General features: G+C 48.3%; 1 protein-coding gene across 5 annotated transcripts in view; it reads left to right on the top strand.

Annotated features, from left to right (window-relative positions):
- The window catches only part of MYO1H (myosin IH), a 57,396-nt gene that overhangs the window by 22,455 nt on the left and 13,975 nt on the right, over positions 1-20,966 (top strand). For all 5 annotated transcript variants that reach the window (XM_077917711.1, XM_077917710.1, XM_028705145.2 and 2 more), the window contains 18 exons: positions 643-741; positions 3,694-3,807; positions 5,058-5,129; positions 5,222-5,341; positions 6,303-6,370; positions 7,002-7,107; positions 8,016-8,096; positions 8,959-9,050; positions 9,249-9,343; positions 10,251-10,297; positions 11,520-11,600; positions 12,925-13,030; positions 14,874-14,991; positions 15,926-16,039; positions 16,349-16,425; positions 17,606-17,674; positions 19,979-20,063; positions 20,217-20,376. In XM_077917711.1, coding sequence (XP_077773837.1) covers positions 643-741; positions 3,694-3,807; positions 5,058-5,129; positions 5,222-5,341; positions 6,303-6,370; positions 7,002-7,107; positions 8,016-8,096; positions 8,959-9,050; positions 9,249-9,343; positions 10,251-10,297; positions 11,520-11,600; positions 12,925-13,030; positions 14,874-14,991; positions 15,926-16,039; positions 16,349-16,425; positions 17,606-17,674; positions 19,979-20,063; positions 20,217-20,376 — 1,704 coding nt within the window. The remainder of the gene's footprint in view (positions 1-642; positions 742-3,693; positions 3,808-5,057; positions 5,130-5,221; positions 5,342-6,302; positions 6,371-7,001; positions 7,108-8,015; positions 8,097-8,958; positions 9,051-9,248; positions 9,344-10,250; positions 10,298-11,519; positions 11,601-12,924; positions 13,031-14,873; positions 14,992-15,925; positions 16,040-16,348; positions 16,426-17,605; positions 17,675-19,978; positions 20,064-20,216; positions 20,377-20,966) is intronic.

Below are 20,966 nucleotides of genomic sequence, written 5' to 3'. Positions count from 1 at the left end.
CACTGTGTGAAAGAGGAGCCGGGACTCAGCTGGCCTCCTGCCCAGTCCAGCAGCCGGGCTCTTCCTATGCTCTGGCCGGACTGTATCTCCAAGCTGCCAAATGGAAGGCAACCAAATGTACTGTAGGCATGTGTGGTCTTTGTATCTAGCCTTTCCTCCAAAGAGCTCAGGAAGGCACTTGGAAGGCGCTCCCCACCCTCATTTTATCCTCACCCTGTAAGCTTTTGGCTTTTCTACACTTGCCTTTCCTCCACGCTTTCCAGGTGCTTGAAAGCTCAGTATTCGAGCGCTTCCCCCCCTTTTTTTCTCTCCAGAGCTTTCCCTGTGAAAACCTGCCCTTTAATGCTGAGTTGGAGCAAATGGCTTTCCCTGGAAAACCCAAATTGCCGTTTGTTGTGCTCCAGTTTTAAAGAATGGATTTTCATGGGGAAAGTTTAAGGGTGAAATAAAGAGCACTTGGACACTGAGCTTTCAAGCGCAGACCTGTGCCTTGAAAGAGCTGGGCAAAAGGTTAGGGTGGCTCAGCCCTTTGTGTCTCTGTGTGGGGTTAAATCTCCAGCCTCACCCACTTCAATCCCAGACTCCGCCATGCGCTTTGCCTGTGCAGAAGTTTCTCATGCCACCCCCCTCTCCCCACAACAGGGGCACTGTGCCAAAGTGTCTTCCATCAACGACAGGAGCGACTGGAGGACGGTGCACAAAGCTTTCACTGTCATTGACTTCAAAGCGAGAGACCTTGAGGTACAGACAAAGGGGGGGCAGGTGAAGGGGGCGTTGCTTGGAAGTGGGCCCCTGCTTAGTGATGGAAGGAGACTGGAATCCCTGTAGAAGCCAGCAAGCTTTTTTTGGTCAAGTGGAGCATAGGGAGTTGCCTTGCAGGGCAACAGACCACTGGCCAGCTGAGCTCACTAGTGCCTGCAAACTGGCAGCTGCTCTTCAGGGTTTTGGGCAGGGTCTCTCCCTGGAGATGCTGAGCACTAAGCCAGGGACTTTCTACCGGAGCCAGGAAGCCATGCTACTTGTAAAATAAGATTCCGCTCCTCACACTTCTAAGTTGGATATGGCTTGCTCATGAGCAAGATGGCTGCGTAGCCCTGAGGTCTTTGCCCCTGAAAAACTAAATAACTAATGAAACAATAACATTTATGGGCATTAAAGTACCAGTTGACCTGGAACAAACGGGGGATGAAGCAGGAGGCTGAAACATGCCTGGCGGACCATCCAATGGTTCTGAACACTTTAGCAAAGAAGAAACGGGCAGGGAGTACGGTGGGGCTCACAGCAACAAGGTCATGAAGTGCCTGAGCAACACAGTTCAGTCTCTTGTGAAAAGCATTAGCAGATGGCAGACGACCCTTTGAGTCCCTTCCAACTCTTCCATTTTAGGATTCTGTCCCCAAATGAACAGAACTCTAAATGAAGTTCATGCACAAATCAAAGAGCAAGTGAGGAAGGAAGAATCAAACTGTGGTTGGAAGGTTGGAAGTGGTGACTAAGGAACTCTGTGTAAAGAGGGAGGAGCAGCTGAGCAAGGGCAGTGGGCCAACATTTGGGTGAAGGGACCTCTGAATTAGAAGAAGGGACTAAGAAGTCCAGATGGAGGGCACTTAAGGGAACTTACCGTATTTTTCGCTCTATAACACGCACCTGACCATAACACGCACATCGTTTTTAGAGGAGGAAAACAAGGAAAAAAATTCTGAATGAAACAGTGGATGTATCATTTTTGTGCTTCATGCTGTGGCCACAGACATGTGATCTGATGGTGAATTTGGGGTGACCCAATGCAAAAATCCTGAGAATCCCTGTGGATCCATGCTTTGTAACCACGTTTTTGCACCATTGCAGCCCCAGGCAACAGTGGGTGCGTGATTTTTGGGGGGCAGGCTGTAGCCATGGACATGCTATGTGCTCTGATGGTGAATTTGGGCTGACCCAATGCAAAGATCCTGAGGATCCATGTAGATCCATGCTTTTTAACCACGTTTTTGCACCATTGCAGCCCCAGGCAACAGTGGGTGTGTGATTTTGGGGGGGCAGGCTGCTATGTGATCTGATGGTGAATTTGGGGTAGCTCAATGCAAAGATCCTGAGGATCCATGTGGATCCATGCTTTTTAACCACATTTTTGCACCATTGCAGCCCCAGGCAACAGTGGGTGTGTGATTTTTGGGGGGCAGGCTGCTATGTGATCTGATGGTGAATTTGGGGTGGCCCAATGCAAAGATCCTGAGGATCCATGTGGATCCATGCTTTTTAACCACGTTTTTGCACCATTGCAGCCCCAGGCAACAGTGGGTGTGTGATTTTTGGGGGGCAGGCTGCTATGTGATCTGATGGTGAATTTGGGGTGGCCCAATGCAAAGATCCTGAGGATCCATGTGGATCCATGCTTTTTAACCACATTTTTGCACCATTGCAGCCCCAGGCAACAGTGGGTGTGTGATTTTTGGGGGGCAGGCTGCTATGTGATCTGATGGTGAATTTGGGGTGGCCCAATGCAAAGATCCTGAGGATCCATGTGGATCCATGCTTTTTAACCACGTTTTTGCACCATTGCAGCCCCAGGCAACAGTGGGTGTGTGATTTTTGGGGGGCAGGCTGCTATGTGATCTGATGGTGAATTTGGGGTGGCCCAATCCAAAGATCCTGAGGATCCATGTGGATCCATGCTTTTTAACTACATTTTAAGTGGGGAGGGAAGGAAAAACACAGAAGGGAAAAGGAGCACGCGAGCAGTGTGCAGAGAAGCAGCTGGCTAAGAATGCAGGAGAGGGATTTAACTGGAGGGAGGAAAGAAAGGCAAAAGTTTCCACAAACCGAAGCCAGCTTTCTCTCTCCTCCTGCATGTTTTCTGGCTGCCTGCGAGGAGCACGGAGAGGAATTAGAAGGAAAGACCTCTGCTTTCCCCTCTGCTTGCCTGGAGGGGAGGGGATTTGCCTGCTCTTTGTTCCGTTTGAGCAAACACAGCAACGAAACAGAGGAGGGTGGGCAGTAAGACCCTGAGGCAGAATGCAGGAAAGCAACCACTTCCTCTTTTCAGGTTTCCCTCTCGGACACAACGCACGATTGATTTTTGCTGATTTTTGTTCCTGCGCTCCCCTAATCGGCTCCAGGGACCCCCCACATTCGCTCCATAACACGCACAGACATTTCCCCTTCCTTTTTAGGAGAAAAAATCTGCGTGTAATAGAGAGAAAAATACGGTACTCTCCAGTTTTAAAAATGCACTGTTGAAGAAACCATATGCCTGGTGTTGAGAAACCTATAGGAGCTGATCCAAATTTCCCTATCAAACCTATCACAGACACACTAGGAAAAGTGGGCGTGCACCCACATCACTGTAAGAAACAAAGTAAGAAGGCAGGCCGAAAGAGAGCGGACACGGATCAACAGCAATGCAACCAAGTAGGAGCAAGAGCTCGTTGCTCTGAGAGAGCAGGGGGCTGGACTGGACAGGGCATTGGCCTGATCCAGGAGGGCTCTTCTGTTTTGCTGCTGTGAAGGTGGTGTTCTGCAGCATGGCAGGTGCAGAGCATAAATTGGAAGCGAAATGCCGTTTCTGAGGTTATCTAGTATGTGCAGACTGGAGTAATACCCACTTCAGCCTCTGAAGGGTTCTGCCAGCCATGCATAGTTTGTTCTTCTGCTGGTCACCCTTTCTTGTGCTCACCTGACTCTTTGTGTCCGCAGAACCTCTTTGGAGTAATTGCCAGTGTCCTGCATCTGGGAAACATCCAGTTTGAGGAGGATAGCAATGGCCATGCCATCATCACTACTGGCTCCCAGATCAAGTGGATCTCAAAGGTACCTGCATGGTGGGGGTGGCAGGTGGGAGCAGCAGCTTCCAGTGGAGTCCCTCGTAGGTTCTTGCTATTCATTTGCATCCACATGATGCCAAATCATCAAAATGCCATTCTGTATTCCTCCCCCATTTAATCCAGCTTTAATCCACTTCAGATGGTGAAGGAACCCACAGGGAGATCTCTGGTAGGCTCACCTGCATTGAACCTCCTTTTCTGCCAGCTGCCTGGTAATTTAGGAAGCAGCAAAATCATACTACCAGAAGAATATGTTTTTCTGTCACTTCAAAATGGCATTTGCATTTCAGGAGTTGCGTCCCCTCTAACCGCTAAGTGGTACTTGCCATTTGGCTTCAGTTGATTGCCCTTATCATGTAAAAAGGTAAAGGTAAAGGGGACCCCTGACCATTAGGTCCAGTTGTGACCGACTCTGGGGTTGCAGCGCTCATCTCACTTTACTGGCCGAGGGAGCCGGCGTGCAGCTTCCAGGTCATGTGGCCAGCATGACTAAACAGCTTCTGGTGAACCAGAGCAGCACACCGAAACGCCGTTTATCTTCCTGCCGGAGCAGTACCTATTTATCTACTTGCACTTCATGCTTTCAAACTGCTAGGTTGGCAGGAGCAGGGACCGAGCAACGGGAGCTCACCCCGTCGCAGGGATTCAAACCGCCGACCTTCTGATCAGGAAGCCCTGGGCTCTGTGGTTTAACCCACAGCGCCACCCACGTCCCCTTACCATGTAGACCACCATAATTAAATCTCTGGCTTCACTTATGTAAGGAAAACATCAGAGTCTGTATTTGTGTTCTCTGCTTAACTGTGTTTCAATTGAGGCATCAAGACAGGTTTGGGTAACACAACCAGATTTTGTGTTTTCAAAAATGGAGCAGCCATTGTTGCTTCATCCCAGAATCCTACCTAGGTATAGCCTGATACAGTCTGCATTCTCCATCTTCAGATGATACTGAGCAGAATTGGCCCGGGACATTTTGCTGCTTGAGGCAGAATTCCCAGCTGCCCCCTGCCTCCTCCTCCTCTGCCCTCACCACCTGGGGAAAAGAAAAGAGAAATGGAGGCTGGAGAGAAGCAGTGGCCTCAGGTGGCAGATCCAGGTCCAAGGAGCACTTCCTGTCTCACCTGAAAAGAATTATGGAGAACTCTAAAGCTTGTACAAAATCTTGGTTGCTCCTAATGAAAGGCACTGATAGACTTTGAAATTTAAGGTCCATTTCCCCCCTCTCTTTCTTTCTAGCTTTTGGGGATCCACTTATCAATTCTGCAAGAGGCCCTAACTCACAGAAAAATTGAAGCCCGGTTTGAAGAGGTATGCTAACATGCTTTTCCTGATTTGCTTGCAAAGAACTGAAGTAGCCAATTCACTAGGTGACCCCACCATTGTGCTCTTCCTCTCCAAAGGTTTTAAGTCCACTGGATGTTGACCTGGCCTTTTACGCTCGAGATGCAGTGGCAAAGGCCATTTATGGGCGGACATTTACTTGGCTGGTCAACAAAATCAACAGCTCTTTAGCAAACAAGGTGAGTCTCTTGCTGTAGCTAATACAACGTGACCCTTTGAAACATTTTTTTAAAACCATGTTTGCAGTTGGCAATCCGGCATTCGTTCCAAGATAACTGTTCCTCCTTGGAGCCAGTCTGTGAGAGACGGGCCACATCCCCCTCTCTGGGTCCCGTGCTGACTGGGGAAGGGAGGCCTGGCCAGAACAGAACAGAGTGTATTCTCCTGCATAGCCCACCTTTCCCCCTTAAACAACGGATAAAGGGGCAGCCAGATAGGAAAAGTCCTTTTATTTACTTATTTATCCATCTATAGGCCACTTAACTTATTACAAAAAATCCCTCTTTGAGCAACTCACAATAAAAAGATAAAAGCTCTGAAACATACATTAACACAAAAATATATCTACAAATATCAAAAATATCAAAATTACTGAGCACTGTAATCCAGAGTTGTAACTGAGTTTTATAACTCTGGATCATAGTGCTCAATAAGCCAATATTCTGATAACTTATTCTTTATTATAAATTGATTTTTATAGAAATTTCCTTAGACAAATAAGAAATACATAATAGTAAACACAACATATATAACAAAACTTTACTCTGAACTTAGTCCCAGTACTACCTGTTGATAAAGAGAAGAAGAAAATTGATGCAACCAGGGACATAATAATAATAATTTATTTATTTATACCCCGCCCATCTGTATATTACAAAATGAGGTAATATGTAGAAGCAGTAATCTGGAATGTCAAAGGAAGTCATTTATATGTTTTTAAGCAAAGGCCCAAAGTGTTTAGGTATACTACCTGCCCATAATCGACTCAGAAGATCCGCGGAGGGTGAGGAGGACTGCTCCCTGTATGCTTAAAAATATATATAGAAAATTTGACAAATGGAAACCAAGTAACTGAAAATGATGTTTTGGATTTAATCCCCCTAAGTTGTTGTTGTTGTTGTTGTTTGCTTTGCTTGGCAGGATCTCACCAGGAAAACTGTGATTGGGCTGCTTGATATTTATGGCTTTGAGGTTTTTGAGACAAACAGGTAAGTTACTCTTGCTCTGGTCACTTCCAGGCTTGATTAGTGCAATGTGCTTTATGTGGGTCTGCCTGGAAACTTTGGGCTGGTCCCCATGTGCTTCTGGTCACAGCATTTACAAAAAAAAGCTGACTTATGAGTATTGAGACCTAAAGGAGGAGAACATCTTTTGCAAGCTCTTCCACTTCCAATTGCTCAGGGTGGTTTTCCTTAAGGGCCCTTGGTGAAAAAGTAAAAATGAAATAAATTTAAAATCCCTGTACATGGAAATCTTGCATATCAGTGGTGGTGGACTGCCCTTCGTTGGAGGTTCTTAAAGAGAGATTGGGTGGCCATCTGTCAGGAACTCTCTAGCTGTGATTCCTGCCTTTCAGGGGGTTGGACTAGATGACCCTTGGGGTCCCTTCCAGCTCTACAGTTCTTGGATTCTCTGACATTGGACTCCTTGTCCCTGACATGGCAGGTGGGGTGGGGGGAGGATTAGAAGAGTTGTCAGTCCTATGAGACCCTACCCCCCACCCAGCAGTCTTAAAGCAGCTGCAGTGCAGAAACGGGTTTACCCTCGTTAGCTCCTGTTTGAGAATTAAATGCCCATATTTTTCAAATGACTTTTCTGCACTTGGAATTTCCTCTCAAGTTTTGAGCAATTCTGTATCAACTACTGCAATGAGAAGCTACAGCAACTGCTGATAGAGATGACCCTGAAGGCTGAGCAGGAGGAGTATGAACTGGAGGGCATTGAGGTAAAGGCCGCAACCCCCCCCCCCCAAAAAAAAAAGATTCCTTATTGCCTTTCTGGTCTGCCGTCAGATCCTTCCTTAAGATAAAACACATATTTAAGTACATGTGGATTGAATGAAATTTCAAATAAACACAGGTGAAGTTGACTTAGATGATCTGGTCATTCATGATCTGTCCATCACTGGCCTTCCAGATGTTGGAGGATTTCAGCTCCCTACCATTGCTGACAGGTTCCCCATACCCCAAACAGCCAAAACAGGTGTTGTCAGTTTTCAAAGCAATATCCAAACCTGCTGAATGTCTCTGCCAGAGGGGGAAGTGAGATGGGCACATCACAAGCAGAGACCCCACTTTAGTTCTCTGAAGAGCCTGTTGCTCCTGTTTCTGCCAATCCCTGCATAGCCCAAATAGGGCATGGAGTTGGGGGGCATTGGTTTTGGGAGACTCTCAAGGTTTGCAGAAGCAGAAAAGAAAATCCTCAAGGTAGGCACCCCCCCCCTGAAGCAACTAATGAGGTTTGAGGGTGCCCAGTGTGGCCATGGAATGCCAAGGTAAGGGGGCTTTAGCGTGGTGTATGTGGAAAACAAGGTGGGAGGGGGTAACATGGAATGAAGCGCTTGGAAACCCAAACAGGAGTGCTTCATACGGCAACATTTTGCTGCAGCTCACCCCTTGTTAATCTTCTCCAGCCCAGAGGGAGTTTAATTCCTTGTTTGAATTCTCTGTCCAAATCTCACCTCAGATCTTCAGCCTCAGATTGTCCCAAGGACTCCTGTCCCCAAAATAGCCCATCCCTACACACCTGGATCTCAGAGATGCTTTTGCTGATGGAAAAGTTATGTGCATCAGGTGTGACTTTTTAATTTTTCAGGAAGCCCTCTTGAGTCTCTGTTTTTGCTTCTCATTCCAGTGGGAGCCAATCCCATACTTCAACAACAAGATCATATGTGACCTCGTGGAAGAGAAACACAAGGGGATCATTTCCATACTGGTAAGAGGGAAGATTCATGTTTAAAAGTTTGAAATGTTTAAAAGTCATGGCTTCCTGCCAAAAGTATACTGGGAATGTCTAGGGAGTTTCTAACGGAGAATTAGTCGCACACCCTTCCAAAACTACAGCCCCAAAGTTTCTTTCTGAGTCAGATGCAGCAGTTAAACCAATTCCAGTCATGTTTTAGTTTGGTGGTGTCAACACCCCAGGGATGCCTGACTGCCTGGGATCGACATCTTCTTTCTAGTCATGTTAGCTCAGTTGGTAGAGCATGAGGAAAGAGCCCTTGAGGGCATTTCCTGCATCTTCCAGCCTTCAGGAGCGCAACTGCCTCCAATGGTGGGCATTAGCCATTCTCCTGCTCCTCCTCCTCTTCCTCCTCCTCCATGGACGAAGGACTTGTACTCTCACCCCCAGGAAACCACCAAAGTGGTGGGTTTTCAGGGATAAAAGGAGTTATTCAAGAATGGATAACTTTTCGCATGCCTCCTTGCCTGCTGACAGAGAAATGGAGCCAAATGATTTATACATGGGCAACCTGAGGCCAGGACTCTCATTAGTGGAAACTTCATCAGACTTGGCAGTGGCCCAGGGAGGCATTTCAATCTGTCCTTCTCAGAAGCACTTGTGGCTTGTGGGATTTTGCATCCTGGGGAACTGGACCTGAGGGGAATAGAGGTCAGCTCTGAGCCCCCTTCCAAACCCCAGCTCCCAGAATCCTTTGGGGGAACCCCTGACTGTTTGAAGTGGTGTCATGGTGATTTAAATGTGTGGGGAGAATGTGCCCACCCCCCTGCTGAAGAAATCCAGTTTTGGCTAGCTGAAGAATAGGCAAGACTTCTCATATTCCTTCCTGTGTCAGGATGAAGAATGCCTGCGGCCCGGAGAAGCGACAGACCTGAGCTTTCTGGAAAAGTTGGAGGAGAAAGTAGGAGACCATGCCCACTTCGTGACGTATGCACCTACGCTCCGTAACCTCCCCCAGAGGAGACCTGCTTCCCACATGCCCTTCCCTTCCTTGGAGAGCCCTTCTGCGTTCAGAGCACCCCCTAGCCCTGCCCACCTGGCTCTTCTCTTTGATCCTGGGGGAAGTGCAAATGCGCTGCCCCCCTGGAACGGAAAGGTTTTGACCTCTTCTCTTTCTGTCTCCAGGCGGAAGCTTGCTGACCAGAAGACGCGGAAATCCATTGACTGGGTGGACTTCCGCCTTCTTCACTATGCCGGAGAGGTGACCTATTGCACTGTCGGTGAGAAAACAAGAGCCCAGCCTCTGCTGGCTTGGAGGTGCCACGTTGGCGGTATCACCAGACCAGACACACTAAGACCAGACCAGGTTAAAGAGGGTCGGAACTAATCCCCAGTGACATCCCATGAAACGGAATGTTGGAAGATTCAGGACATGTAAAAAGAAGCACTTCTTCATGCAACACGTAGTTAAACTATGAAACTCCCTCCCACAAGAGACGGGGATGGCCACCAACTTGGGTGGCTTTCAAAAAGCGTTGGGTGAATTTGGAGCAGGAGGTTTTGGATGGCTTCTAGCTACAATAACTATTCTCTGCCTCCACATTCAGAGCCAGGCATGCCGGGTTCTGCCCAACATTGTAGGTGCCAGACGGATCCCATTGCAGCCACAGCAGGCCCCACTGGGCTTTTTGGAGGGCGTAGCAGGCCCCATTGGGCTTCCTTCCGTTATGTGGGTTGCAGAATATTGAGGGGGCCTGGCCCCCTCATGGAAAATTTTGGGGGAGCTCAGCCCCCACAGCCCCACAGATATGGCTCCCCTGGTCAGAGGCAGTGTTGCTTCCAAACGCTGCTTGCTGGTTTCCCACAGGCATCTGAGTGGCCCCTGTGAGAACAGGATGCTGGGCTAGAGGGGCCCCCACTGGCCTGATCAGGAGGCTCTTCTGATGTTCTGACATTAACTAGCTACATCTAGCACACAACGTTTAATCCTCGGGCTAAATTTCCAGTAACTCTCTTCGGCTGCTAGAGTGAAGAAAGGAGGAGTTCAGTCCCACAAGATGTGGGGTGGGCATCAGTTTGGGATTTGCTTCACAGAGAAGACAGCTATCAATGGCTCCTAGCCACTATGATTCTATTATTTTTTGTGTTTTAATTCACTTTGATTTCCCCACCTCACCCCAATTCCAGGATTCTTGGAGAAAAATAATGACTTGCTGTACCGGAACCTTAAAGAGGTAAACACATCTTTTAATTATGTTAATTTGTTTGGGCTTCTATCCTGTCTTATTTATGAGACATCAATGGCTAATTTAAATAGCAACATGGGCACATGTTCTTACATATACAGTGGTACCTCGGTTTTTGAACGTCTCGGAAATCAAACGTGCCATGCGTCTTCCGTATTGAGTTTTACGGAAGTAAGTGCTTCTGGAAGTAAATGTTCGGTTTTCGAACATTTTGGAACTTCAACGGTCTTCTGGAATGGATTACGTTCAAAAACTGAGGTACCACTGGATATTTAGATACACAAACCCAGTACATAAATAATACACAAATTATTTCATGTAAAACAGGATGTTTTAGGGGTCTGATGTCTGGTCTGGCAACAAGAGATAAAACTACCTGATTGGAGATAAGTAGAGAGAGTTTGGGGGTAGACAGGGCCCCCAAGTCCCTGGTCTTTTTTTACTGACCGCCCCCCCCATCACCCCCCCCCTGCTTATAGGGTAGCTAGATTTACTGTGTACTGCAGCGCTGGTGGTGGACCCCCTCCCCTCTCTCCTCTCCAGCAATCTTAAATTGCCCCAAAGCAAACTTGAAACATGAGCCATGGTCTGGAGAGGAGATCCTTGGAAGCCCCAAGTTAGCCCCTGTTGCGAATCTGCCCTTGCATTCCTCCTCTCTCCAGTCTCAACAGCCAGCCAGTCTGCATTTTGTGGTCACTGAAGACCCCAGTCCTCTTTGGAGACTGTTTTGGGATTCTCTCCCCCCCCCCCATGCCTTTCTTTTGAAAAAAAGGTTTGCAAGCCTCAGGGATTTCCCTCCACCCAAGCTGCTGGCTGCTGCTGTTTTGCCTGCCTAAACAATGGCACTCACAACCGTAGCATCAGCAGTAGGAGGAATGATAGGTTTTATAGTGTGAGGCTCTCAACGTGTGATAATTCTGGCGACTTGAAAGGAGAATCCACAATGTTCTGATGGGAATCCTCTTGTTTTCTAAAGTCAAAGCTTGGGTTATGTTTCGTTTTAACAGCAAGATCTGACTTGGGATTTGCAAATTTTCCATGCCCCCCCCCCAATGTCCATGATTTTTAAAGGAGGTGTATTTTCTCCAGCTTCCTGTGCCCCATGCACGTCTAGAAATTTTGCATCATTTCCCTCCCCCAGCAAATTTTGAATAGGCCACCCGTGCTCTGATCTTCCCAGTGACTTTGCTTTATTTTCATTTGATCCCAGGTGCTGTGCAGGTCGAAAAATGGGATCCTCAGAGAATGTTTCCACCTGTCGGAGCTGGACAACCGAAGGAGGCCTGAGACTGTGAGTTTATCCCAGGCATAGGCAACCTAAGGCCCATGGGCTGGAAGTGGCCCATGGGGGTCGTTTAACCCGCCCATGGACCCCCACCTCCCACTCGGTTGGCTCCTGTGTGCTGCACTAAACTGGCGTTGAGCAGAGCAGGGACCACCTTCCGCAACACTGGGCGGCTTCCCATTGGCTGCAAGAAGCTCCTCTAGCCAATGGGAAGCTGCGTACGCCTCCTCTGCATCGCAAGGAGCGCTGGAAATGGTGTCTGCAGGATCACGAACCGGCCCATGCCCCAAAAATGTTGCCGACCCCTGGTTTATCCCATACATGTGGGCCTAGATGTCAGGGCTGAGCTTGATGCAAGCTTCAAGTGACGTAGCTTGAAACTTCAACAGTTTTGTGGAAAGTGGTGGGGAGGGGGGGCCTTAATTTTAAAAAAAAACCCTTTATTGCCTTTGCTAACAACTGAAAAGTGCAGTACCATATGCAATGCAAACAGACAATAAATACTAAGGGAAAGACATACCAATATAAACTGAGACATCCGTATTCCCAAGGTGGCATGGATGGTGAATGCGGGGGCATTTGAGTCTGAAGCACAGGAAATAAAATCCAGCCAGATGACATGAAAGTGCTCTGGATCCTCCACCTCCCTGGAGGCACGCAGCTTATGTGTAATTTTTCCCTACAATAGCCTGAGTCCCTAAGTTCTTATACCACAAGGACAAATGTAGATTCCCCGGGGGGGGGGGGGTTAATTGCTGTGCTTTTGAAATGCCAGCGGCATCTAACATCCACGTCAAAAGCTCTTTTGGGAGACAAGCTTACATGCTGTTTCGGAATATGTGGAGAGACGACAGTTGTGGGGAAGCCAGGGCACATGGTTTAAGATATTTCTTCATATGTTTGAGATCAAAATATAGTGGTTCCTCGGGTTAAGAACTTAATTTGTTCCGGAGGTCTGTTCTTAACCTAAAACTGTTCTTAACCTGAAGCACCACTTTAGCTAATGGGGCCTCCTGCTGCTCCTGCGCCGCCGGAGCACGATTTCTGTTCTCATCCTGAAGCCAAGTTCTTAACTCAAGGTATTATTTCTGGGTTAGCGGAGTCTGTAACCTGAAGCGTATGTAACCCGAAGTACCACTGTAATGAAACCCGAGGGCGTTCCCACCACAGATGGAAGGATGTCCCCAGAACTCACAGTCCCACCAGCAATCCTGTATTAATTGGAGGGGGACACTTTGATTTTTACATTTTTATGATTTGCTCTTGCAACTGTACTTCCTAGGTGACATTCTGTGTAACTGTTTTGAATGAGTCTTTTCTGTTTACTCAGGTGGCAACTCAGTTCAAAAACAGCCTGGCTAGTTTGATAGACATCCTCATGTCGAAAGAACCTTCCTACATTCGATGCATTAAACCCAATGATGACAAAGCGGCTGGTAAGGTTGTCTCTGGGAACTCAGCAGAAGGGTGCATTATGTTAATAATAATAATAATAATAATAATATGCAAATCTCTTTGCTCTGGCTGGCAGAGGTCTCCAGTGATGGGGACCTGTTCTAGACCTACTAACCAGAAAACCTTTTAGCTTAAGATGCAACCATAGGGTCAAGCTTCCCTTCCCCTTCAAGTTCTATCCTTCCCCACAAAATGCCCAATACTATAATTGGAATAAGGAAAGGCGCGCGGGGGGGGGGGGGCTTTTAAAAGAAGTAAGATATGCAGTTCCTCCTTGGCACAACTGAGTGCATGTCTGGGTTTTCCCACCGAGAGGATGGATCTCTGGGAGAATATATATTCTTATTGGGTTGAGGGGTTGTTTTGGATGATTTCTTTGGGTCCCAACCAACCCTGTGGTTTTGTGCCTGCAAGACTGTAGTTTGTAGGGACTGCTGCAATGATTAGCCCAGATAGTGGCCGTAGCCAGGCCAGCAAACACTCCATTTACATGTCTAAAGAGCAGGTGAAGGACAGATGTGTTGCTATGGACACAATCAGCTTGCAATGCTCTTTCAGAAATGGCGTAGGGCTCCACCTCCGTCATCTGGCTGGATGCCGCATCATCCTGGGGTGGGAGAAGAACAAGTCAAGGAGCTAGTCTTTCTTTTTATCCTGGACTGAAGCTGGAAGCTGGAAAGGAGAGGCTTGACTTGCTCTGTGTGCAGAAGCCAAAGCTATGGCTTGAGAGGGGGCACCCCTAGAAACCTGACAGGGATGTGAGATCTGTTGGGGTATTCATGCTGTGAGTCTCTTGGTTTTATGCTTGGGTTGTATATATGTGTGTGAATAAAACCATATATCCTAAAGACAGCACAGTCTCTAGTAACCTCCATTCCAAGGAAACTGAACCCTGGGCAACTATAGGCACCATCCCAGTCTCCAAGTGGTGAGAATCTAGCGGTTTCCAGCCACTTGCCCAGTTATGGTTTCCTGGGAATGGGGGCAGCAGACTCACAGCTTTGGATCCAGCACAGAGCAGGCAAATCTCTGCATCTCTGTGTCCCCAGCTTCCAGCCTGCTTCCAGCTCAGCTGGCACACACAACTCTGGCTGTTGTTCTGCTACCTAGCAGCCAGATGAGGGGAGGGGGGTGAAGGAAAGCCTCTGGAGGGCACTGTCGCTTTGTTGTAGCTCTTGCAAACTTGCTTATTCTTTGGGGATACTTTGGGTCACTGTCTCACAAAGAAACTTGTCTGATCAGTTCAGCAACCTACTCCATTAGACTCCAGCCCTCGCTGGGGGTGGGGATCCAAAAAATTGGAAGGGACTCAGAGCATAATCCAGAATCAACCCCCCCCCCCCTCCAACAACCATATGTATTTTAATGGTGTAAAAGGAGAAGGGAGCTCGTGGCTTGGCCAGTCTCTTCCCTTGGTTAGTTGCCTGCTCTCTCTCTCTCTCTCTCTCTCTCCCCTAACTTAAAAGTTTGCACACAGCGGCGGAGGAAGCCGCTTGGGTGCCTGGGGCAACGTGCCCAGGGCGGGGTGCACCGCAGGGCCTCTAGAGTCTGCCTGCCTCCTCCCACTCAGCCTCCCTACAACTGGGGGGGGGGCCAGCGGGCGGACTGTTTGGGCAGCGTGGAGCCTGTGTGCGCCCAAGTCACCGCGTCTCTCCCAGGAGAGACGTGTGGCTCAGGCCCCGCAGCGAGTGCCGCCCGGCATTTTGTCACCTGGGGCCGACTGCACCCACCACACCCCCTTCCTCCGCCCCTGTTTGCACATGTGCCCTCATCCAGCTGGTAGCAACAACCTCTTGTCCTTGGTGTGGGTTTTGTCTTTTGCAGACAAATTTGATGACTCCTTGATAAGGCACCAGGTGAAGTACCTGGGCTTGATGGAGCACCTGCGAGTGAGGCGAGCCGGCTTCGCTTACCGTCGGAAGTATGAGCACTTTCTGCAAAGGTGAGGCCCAAAGCTCTCCCCCCACCCTTGTTTCCAGCAACTGGTATTCAGAAGCATCACTGCCTCTGACTCTGGAGGCAAAGTCGCCTGCATCACGGCTGGTTGGAGGCAGCAAGGCTTCTGAATACCAGTTGCTGGAAACCAAAGAAGGGGAGAGTTGCTCTTGTGCTCCAGTCCCGCTTGGGGCTTCCTACAGAGGCATGTGGTTGGCCTCTGTGAGAACAGGATCCTGGTCTAGGTAGGACATTGGCCTGATCCAGCAGGCTTTGATTACATTCTTACTTTCACTGCACCCTATAGGCAAAGTAAAGAGAGGTTTCATGGACTGGTTGGTCACAGAGTTGTGGTGGGAGGAACCAGCTGGGGACACCCAAGGGAAGAAGGTTTGGGGCCGGGGGTGGGACGACAATGAGGGGTCAGAGGGAGCAGACTGGCAGGAGGAGGTGCTGGAAGAGGCCACAGGGTTTGGTGAGCAGGAAGAGTCTGTGGCGGAGAGCGGTCCAGGCTCAGAGGCAGGAGAGGACGGGGCCCAGGAGACAGCGTTGAGAAGAAGCCGGGGAGTCTCCCCCTCTTGCTGTGACCAGTTTCCCTTTGCCATGGTCTAGAACACGCCGAGGAAAGAGAGAGAAGCAGACAGAGCCTTAAGCTGCTGGGGAAGGAACTGGGTGAGGAGCCTTAGAGAGTGGTGGGAAAGAGGGACCTTCAGCCCTTGCAAATGCCTCATGGGGGCAAGGGCTGCTGGCAAGGGCTGCTGTCACCACTAGGCCTGCACTGCTTTGCTTCTTTGAACAAAGAGTTAACTTCACTGATACCATGTTTTGCTTTGAGTACACTTGACTCCAGCTCCTGAGAGGGGGGTCAGAAGTGGCTCAGGAGATTTGCTTGGAACACACTTTCCTTTAGTCCCTGAATTTATTTATAATTTTGTTTTTAGGTACAAGTCCCTGTGTCCGGATACCTGGCCTTACTGGCAAGGGACGGCTGCCAAAGGAGTTGAGAAGCTAATCAAGCATATTGGCTACAAGCCAGAAGAGTACAAAATGGGAAAGTAAGAGCAACATACAAATAGGCATTAGGATAAATTGCTTGCAAAAATGTGTACATTGGGCAAAATATTACAGAAGAATGTCTGTTAGGAGAAATGTGTGCTAAAAATCTGGAAGTGTTTTCATGAGGACTGCAAATGGATGTGGAAATGTGGTGAACTGAACTTAAAAGTGGGAAATGGGGAGAAACTGAAATGGACAGATTTTGTCCATCTCTTCCTGGAAGTGCTTAAATTTGGTGAGACCACCCTCAGAGCAAATGATAGATTTTTGGGTGCCTGCATCTCATTGGATGATTTTCTCTTGTTTAGGACCAAAATATTCATCCGTTTCCCAAGAACTCTGTTTGCCACAGAAGATGCCTTTGAATTCAGAAAAAATCGGCTAGGTATGTAATTTGCCCACTTTTGATCTTGCAAATCCCCGAAAGTCATTTTTAACTGAATATTTTGATGCCACCTTGTTTCTTTGAGGGTTTGCCCTAGGCGGCATCTGAGAAGACCACAGCCTTGCAGTTCACATGGCCTGCAGGAAATTTAGGATTTTGCAACTAGGAATGGAGGAGAATTTTATTTGGTCTGCAGTTTTACATGAGCTGATTTAATTTGCATAGATCAGAATGTAAACATCCTCCAGATTTTGCACTTCTCTGGATTTTTCAGTACAGCTCTTGGCTAAAGATATAAACAAAAATCCACTTAAAATGCATTTTTTAGAATAAAGTGTGTTTAGAAATGCATACCTTGACATACAATCCTTGTTTAGATAGGCATTTTGCAATGGAATATGTAAATTGATTTTTTGTGCAGATTTTTTAGAAAGGAAATTTGTAGATTACTGCAGAAATTTATGGGGGTGTCTGTTCAAATCAGAGGCAGCAGCAGTGGAAGAGATGGGACCTTCATGGAGTCTAATGCTTTGAACCCCTCCATCATAGGCTCAGGTTGCGTATATGTGTGAATTAAACATATATCATAAAGACAGCACAGTCTCTGCTGGGACTCATTGTCCAAAACGAAACGCAGACCCGGCTAAGTGCCTGGAACTCCCTGGCATCCTGCTCTGCTGTGGAAATTGGAGGTGGTGTGTGACAATCTTCATCTATCTACCAACTAATTGTTTTGTTCACCTCCTCAGCCTTGCATCGGCATAGCCAACCTTGTGCCCGCCAGAAGCATTTTAGCCTTCTGTCCTTCAAGGGTGGGGAACGAGTGGTTGGACTCCTGCTCTCATCCTGCCCTGACCATTATCTGCGCTGGCTTCCAGGGCGGAGGGGAGCTGGGAGCCCAGCAGCATCTGAACGGCCGTAGCAAGTTGCCTGTCCCAGGTTTAAAGCTAGACTTCGAATGTGGACTTTCACCTCACAAATATATTTTCAGGGAAATTTAAGCTCTGGACTCCTGCGGAAGGTGGCAGACTCTCCTTCACTGGAGGACGGCCAATGGATGGCCATCTGTGATGGATTCTTTAGCTGAGGTTCCTGCATTGCAGGGGTTTGGACTAGATGACTCTTGGGGATCCCTTCCAACTCTACCATTCTCTAATTCCCAGTTGCTTTTCCTTTTCAGTTTCCAGAATACAAGCCAAATACAAAGGATGCTTAGGGAAGCGTGAGTTCCAAAAGATGAGGGAAGCAGGTAAGTAGCAGATCTTGGCTGCAAAAACCCCAGGGGGATCTTGCTTGGTTTTGTACTAATTCAGAATTTTTAAATAAAAAATGCATTATTTGGAATTGAGACCCAAAACGTCTTTATTTCAAATGCTGGTTTCTAACATTCAGCTTCTTGCTGCAATTCTGAATGTTACTAACGAATATTAATTTGCTGCATATTTATTGATTTGATGTAAACAATGGTTAGCCCCCTCTTCAGCTGGAAAGTGTCCCAGACTGCAGAGGCATAGCAAGGTCAAGTGGTACCCAGGGTGGAATTTTTTTTATCACGACCCCCCCCCCCCATTGACGGCTCGGGGTAGGCTTGGGCATTGTGGGCGGGTGGCACACCGAAAGTCACCCCCCTCAGCGATGACACCCAGGGGGTCCGCCTCCCGCGCCCCCTTCCTACGCCTCTGCTAGAATGTAGCAGAAACAAGGTGGTCCCTGCTCTCAGGCTTACGGTTTAATAAAATAAAACTTGGGCCTCTGTTCTTAGTTACAAGTTCTTTTAGTGCCTAGATGGATTGGAAACGGGTCAAGGAGGGGGTGGGTAACTTTCCTTTCCTTTACAGATTCCCATTTCAGCTGGGACATGAGCACTGGAGAACATACTTGAGGTCTATTCTCCTGAATTAATTTCTTTGTTCAGCTTCTCTGTCTCCTAGTTTTCAGAATAGTGCAGCTGAACAAAGAAATTAATTCAGTGTTTACTTGGGTCTTCAGCAAGAACAGCGCATTGTTGCCCTCTGCTGTCTGTCCTCTGCCACAATTATGTGACATTATTATTCATTGATATTACTTACAAGCAGCTTTACAATAAAATATGTAAAACTCTATAAAATAACTGTTATGTTGAAGTGGGAAGGGAGGAACCTTTGGCCCTCCAGGCAGTGGCATAGGAAGGGGGGTGCGGTGGGGGTGGGCTGCCCCAGGTTTCATCACTGAGGCGGGTGACAAAATGGCAAATATATGTGTTTTTAAAATAAATAAAATTTGGGCTCCCAACACTTTTTTTGAAAAAATAACTCCTGCACCCCCCTTCCTACGCCAATGGTAGCCAGGTGAGGCGGGGGGCACGGGGCTTCCTACCACGGGGCCTGCAACGTGCCTGAGCCATGCATCTCTCCTGAGGGGGAGGCGGTGGGCGGACTACCTGCAATCCGCGTGCTGCTTTTTTGAGCAGCGTGGGGCTTGTGTCTGCCCACCACCTCAGCCGCCCTACAGCTGAGGGGGAGGCTGCGGAGAGGCTCCACGCAGCGCACCCTCCCTTGGCTTGCCCCGCCCCCATGGGCAGCTTGCCCTGCCCCTGGCTGCAGGATGCGTGCATCGCTACTGGACACCCGAGCAGCTAAGCTATGCTGCTGCCTCCAGGGGTTTCTGAACCGTACCTCCCAGCATGGGGATTCCAAAACCCTGATGCTGGCCCTCACACATACTTCAGAAAACTTTATTTTTTAGAAAAGATAGGGGGAAAGCAGGCAGAAGGTTGAAATGGACCTCACAATGAACCAGAGCACTGTGGCTCTAAAACTGGACTAAACGTAGCCTATTTGCCACACTGTGGTTGTTTGGTTTACTTACAAGTAGTCAACAAGGATGGTCAGTTTTATAGAAAGTCCAGTCTGGATCCCTGATGGTGGGAAGGCAGCTCAGCCTTTTAAAGTCTCTCTCCTGGGAGGGAGTGACTTCTGTCCCTTCCTGACCCATGAGAACCAGAGTCAGTTGCTCTGGTCCCTCCGTCTCTCAGGTACTTATGACCCCTCTTTGGCTTGGGATGAGGAAAAAAGGATCGTATTTTTCTGTGTATAAGACTATGGTTTTTTTATTAGAAATATTTGTTAAAAATGGGGGGTCGTCTTACACACGGATAGTGCAGAAGGGGGATGGGTGATTGTTGGCAGCTGTGAGCCGCAAGGCCTGCTGTTGATTGGCTGCTGCAGCAATTGGGCGGTCATTTGGTGTTTGCTGGCGGCGAGCGGACAGATGATTGGTGGGTTCGGCAAGGCATGCGATTGGCAGTGGTGTTCAGGAGGGTGAGCGATTGTCGGCAATCCCCCCCACAAAACTCAACAAGTCCCCCCCACAAAGCTTAACCATTCTGGGCAATCTCCCCCCATTTCCTTAATTTGGAGTCCCCAAAAATAGGGGTCGTGGCAGCTTGACTTGGAGGAATGGTGGGGCAGGTCAGGGCTTTCGCATCCCTCTTGGCAGCCCCTCTTTCTTCTTGCTCTGCCCTTGTGCAAAAGGGTCCTCTTGCCCCTCCATGGTGACTCTCTCTGTTTTGCAGCCATTAAACTGGAGTCCTGCTGGAGAGGAGTCCTGGCCCGGAAGCTGGCCAAAAAGAGGATGTGGGCAGCCCAGACCATCCGGAAGTAAGCTGGCTTGTTTGTTTGTTTGTTTGTTTGTTTGTTTGTTTCATTCAATTTACATTGGATTGCTGAATTGTAAAGCATAGCAAAACCTCAGAGTGCTTTACAAGAAGACTAAAACAGTGAAATTATCAGTAAAATGGACCACTCCTGTAGGTACATCAGAGGCTTCATCCACCGGAAGCAACCCTTGAACCGCAATAACAAGGACTTTGTGAGGCTTGTGCAGTACACCTACCTTATGAAACTCAGAGATCACATCCCAAAGAACGTCCTGGACAAAAGCTGGCTTAAGCCTCCAGAGATCATGCAAGAGGTGAGAGCTGTTAGAACCTCCGTGTTCAGAGCTACTGTAGAATCATAGAGTTGGAATAGACCACAAGGGCCATCGAGTCCAACTCCCTGCCAAGCAGGAAACACCATCAGAGCACTCCTGACACCATCAGAGCACTCCTGTACCTGTGAATGCCAGTTGCTGGGGAACAAGAGTGGGAGGGGGGCAGCTGCCTTTCAAGCCCTGCTTGCAGGTGTCCTGCAGTGCCTGGCTGGCCACTCTGAGATGCTGGGCAAGAGGGGCCTTTGGTCTGATCCAGCCCTTCTCGTGTTAGCTGAGGGCACTGAGGAAAGGGCAGGAATTTGAAGCAAAGCTCAGCTGTCCTTTGGAATCCGCACTTCTCCAAATTTTGCAATGCAGTTCTCCAGCCAAGGCACATGTAGGGAAATAGGCATATGCTAAAGTTTGGTGTACACAAAGATGCCTCCATCACTGAAAATAGCACCCAATATTATGTTAGATGTGTATGTGTGTATGGATATATATTTAACAGAAAACACAATATGTACATATTTTGGCCAAACTGCTTGTATATGTTGGGAGAAATTTGCACTGAAATGCCGAGGAATTGT

Source organism: Podarcis muralis, chromosome 13, assembly GCF_964188315.1.
Source record: "Podarcis muralis chromosome 13, rPodMur119.hap1.1, whole genome shotgun sequence".
NCBI classification, from domain to species: Eukaryota; Metazoa; Chordata; class Lepidosauria; order Squamata; family Lacertidae; genus Podarcis; species Podarcis muralis.
Note: the sequence above shows the minus strand (reverse complement) of the source record. Positions and strands in the feature narration are given on the sequence as shown.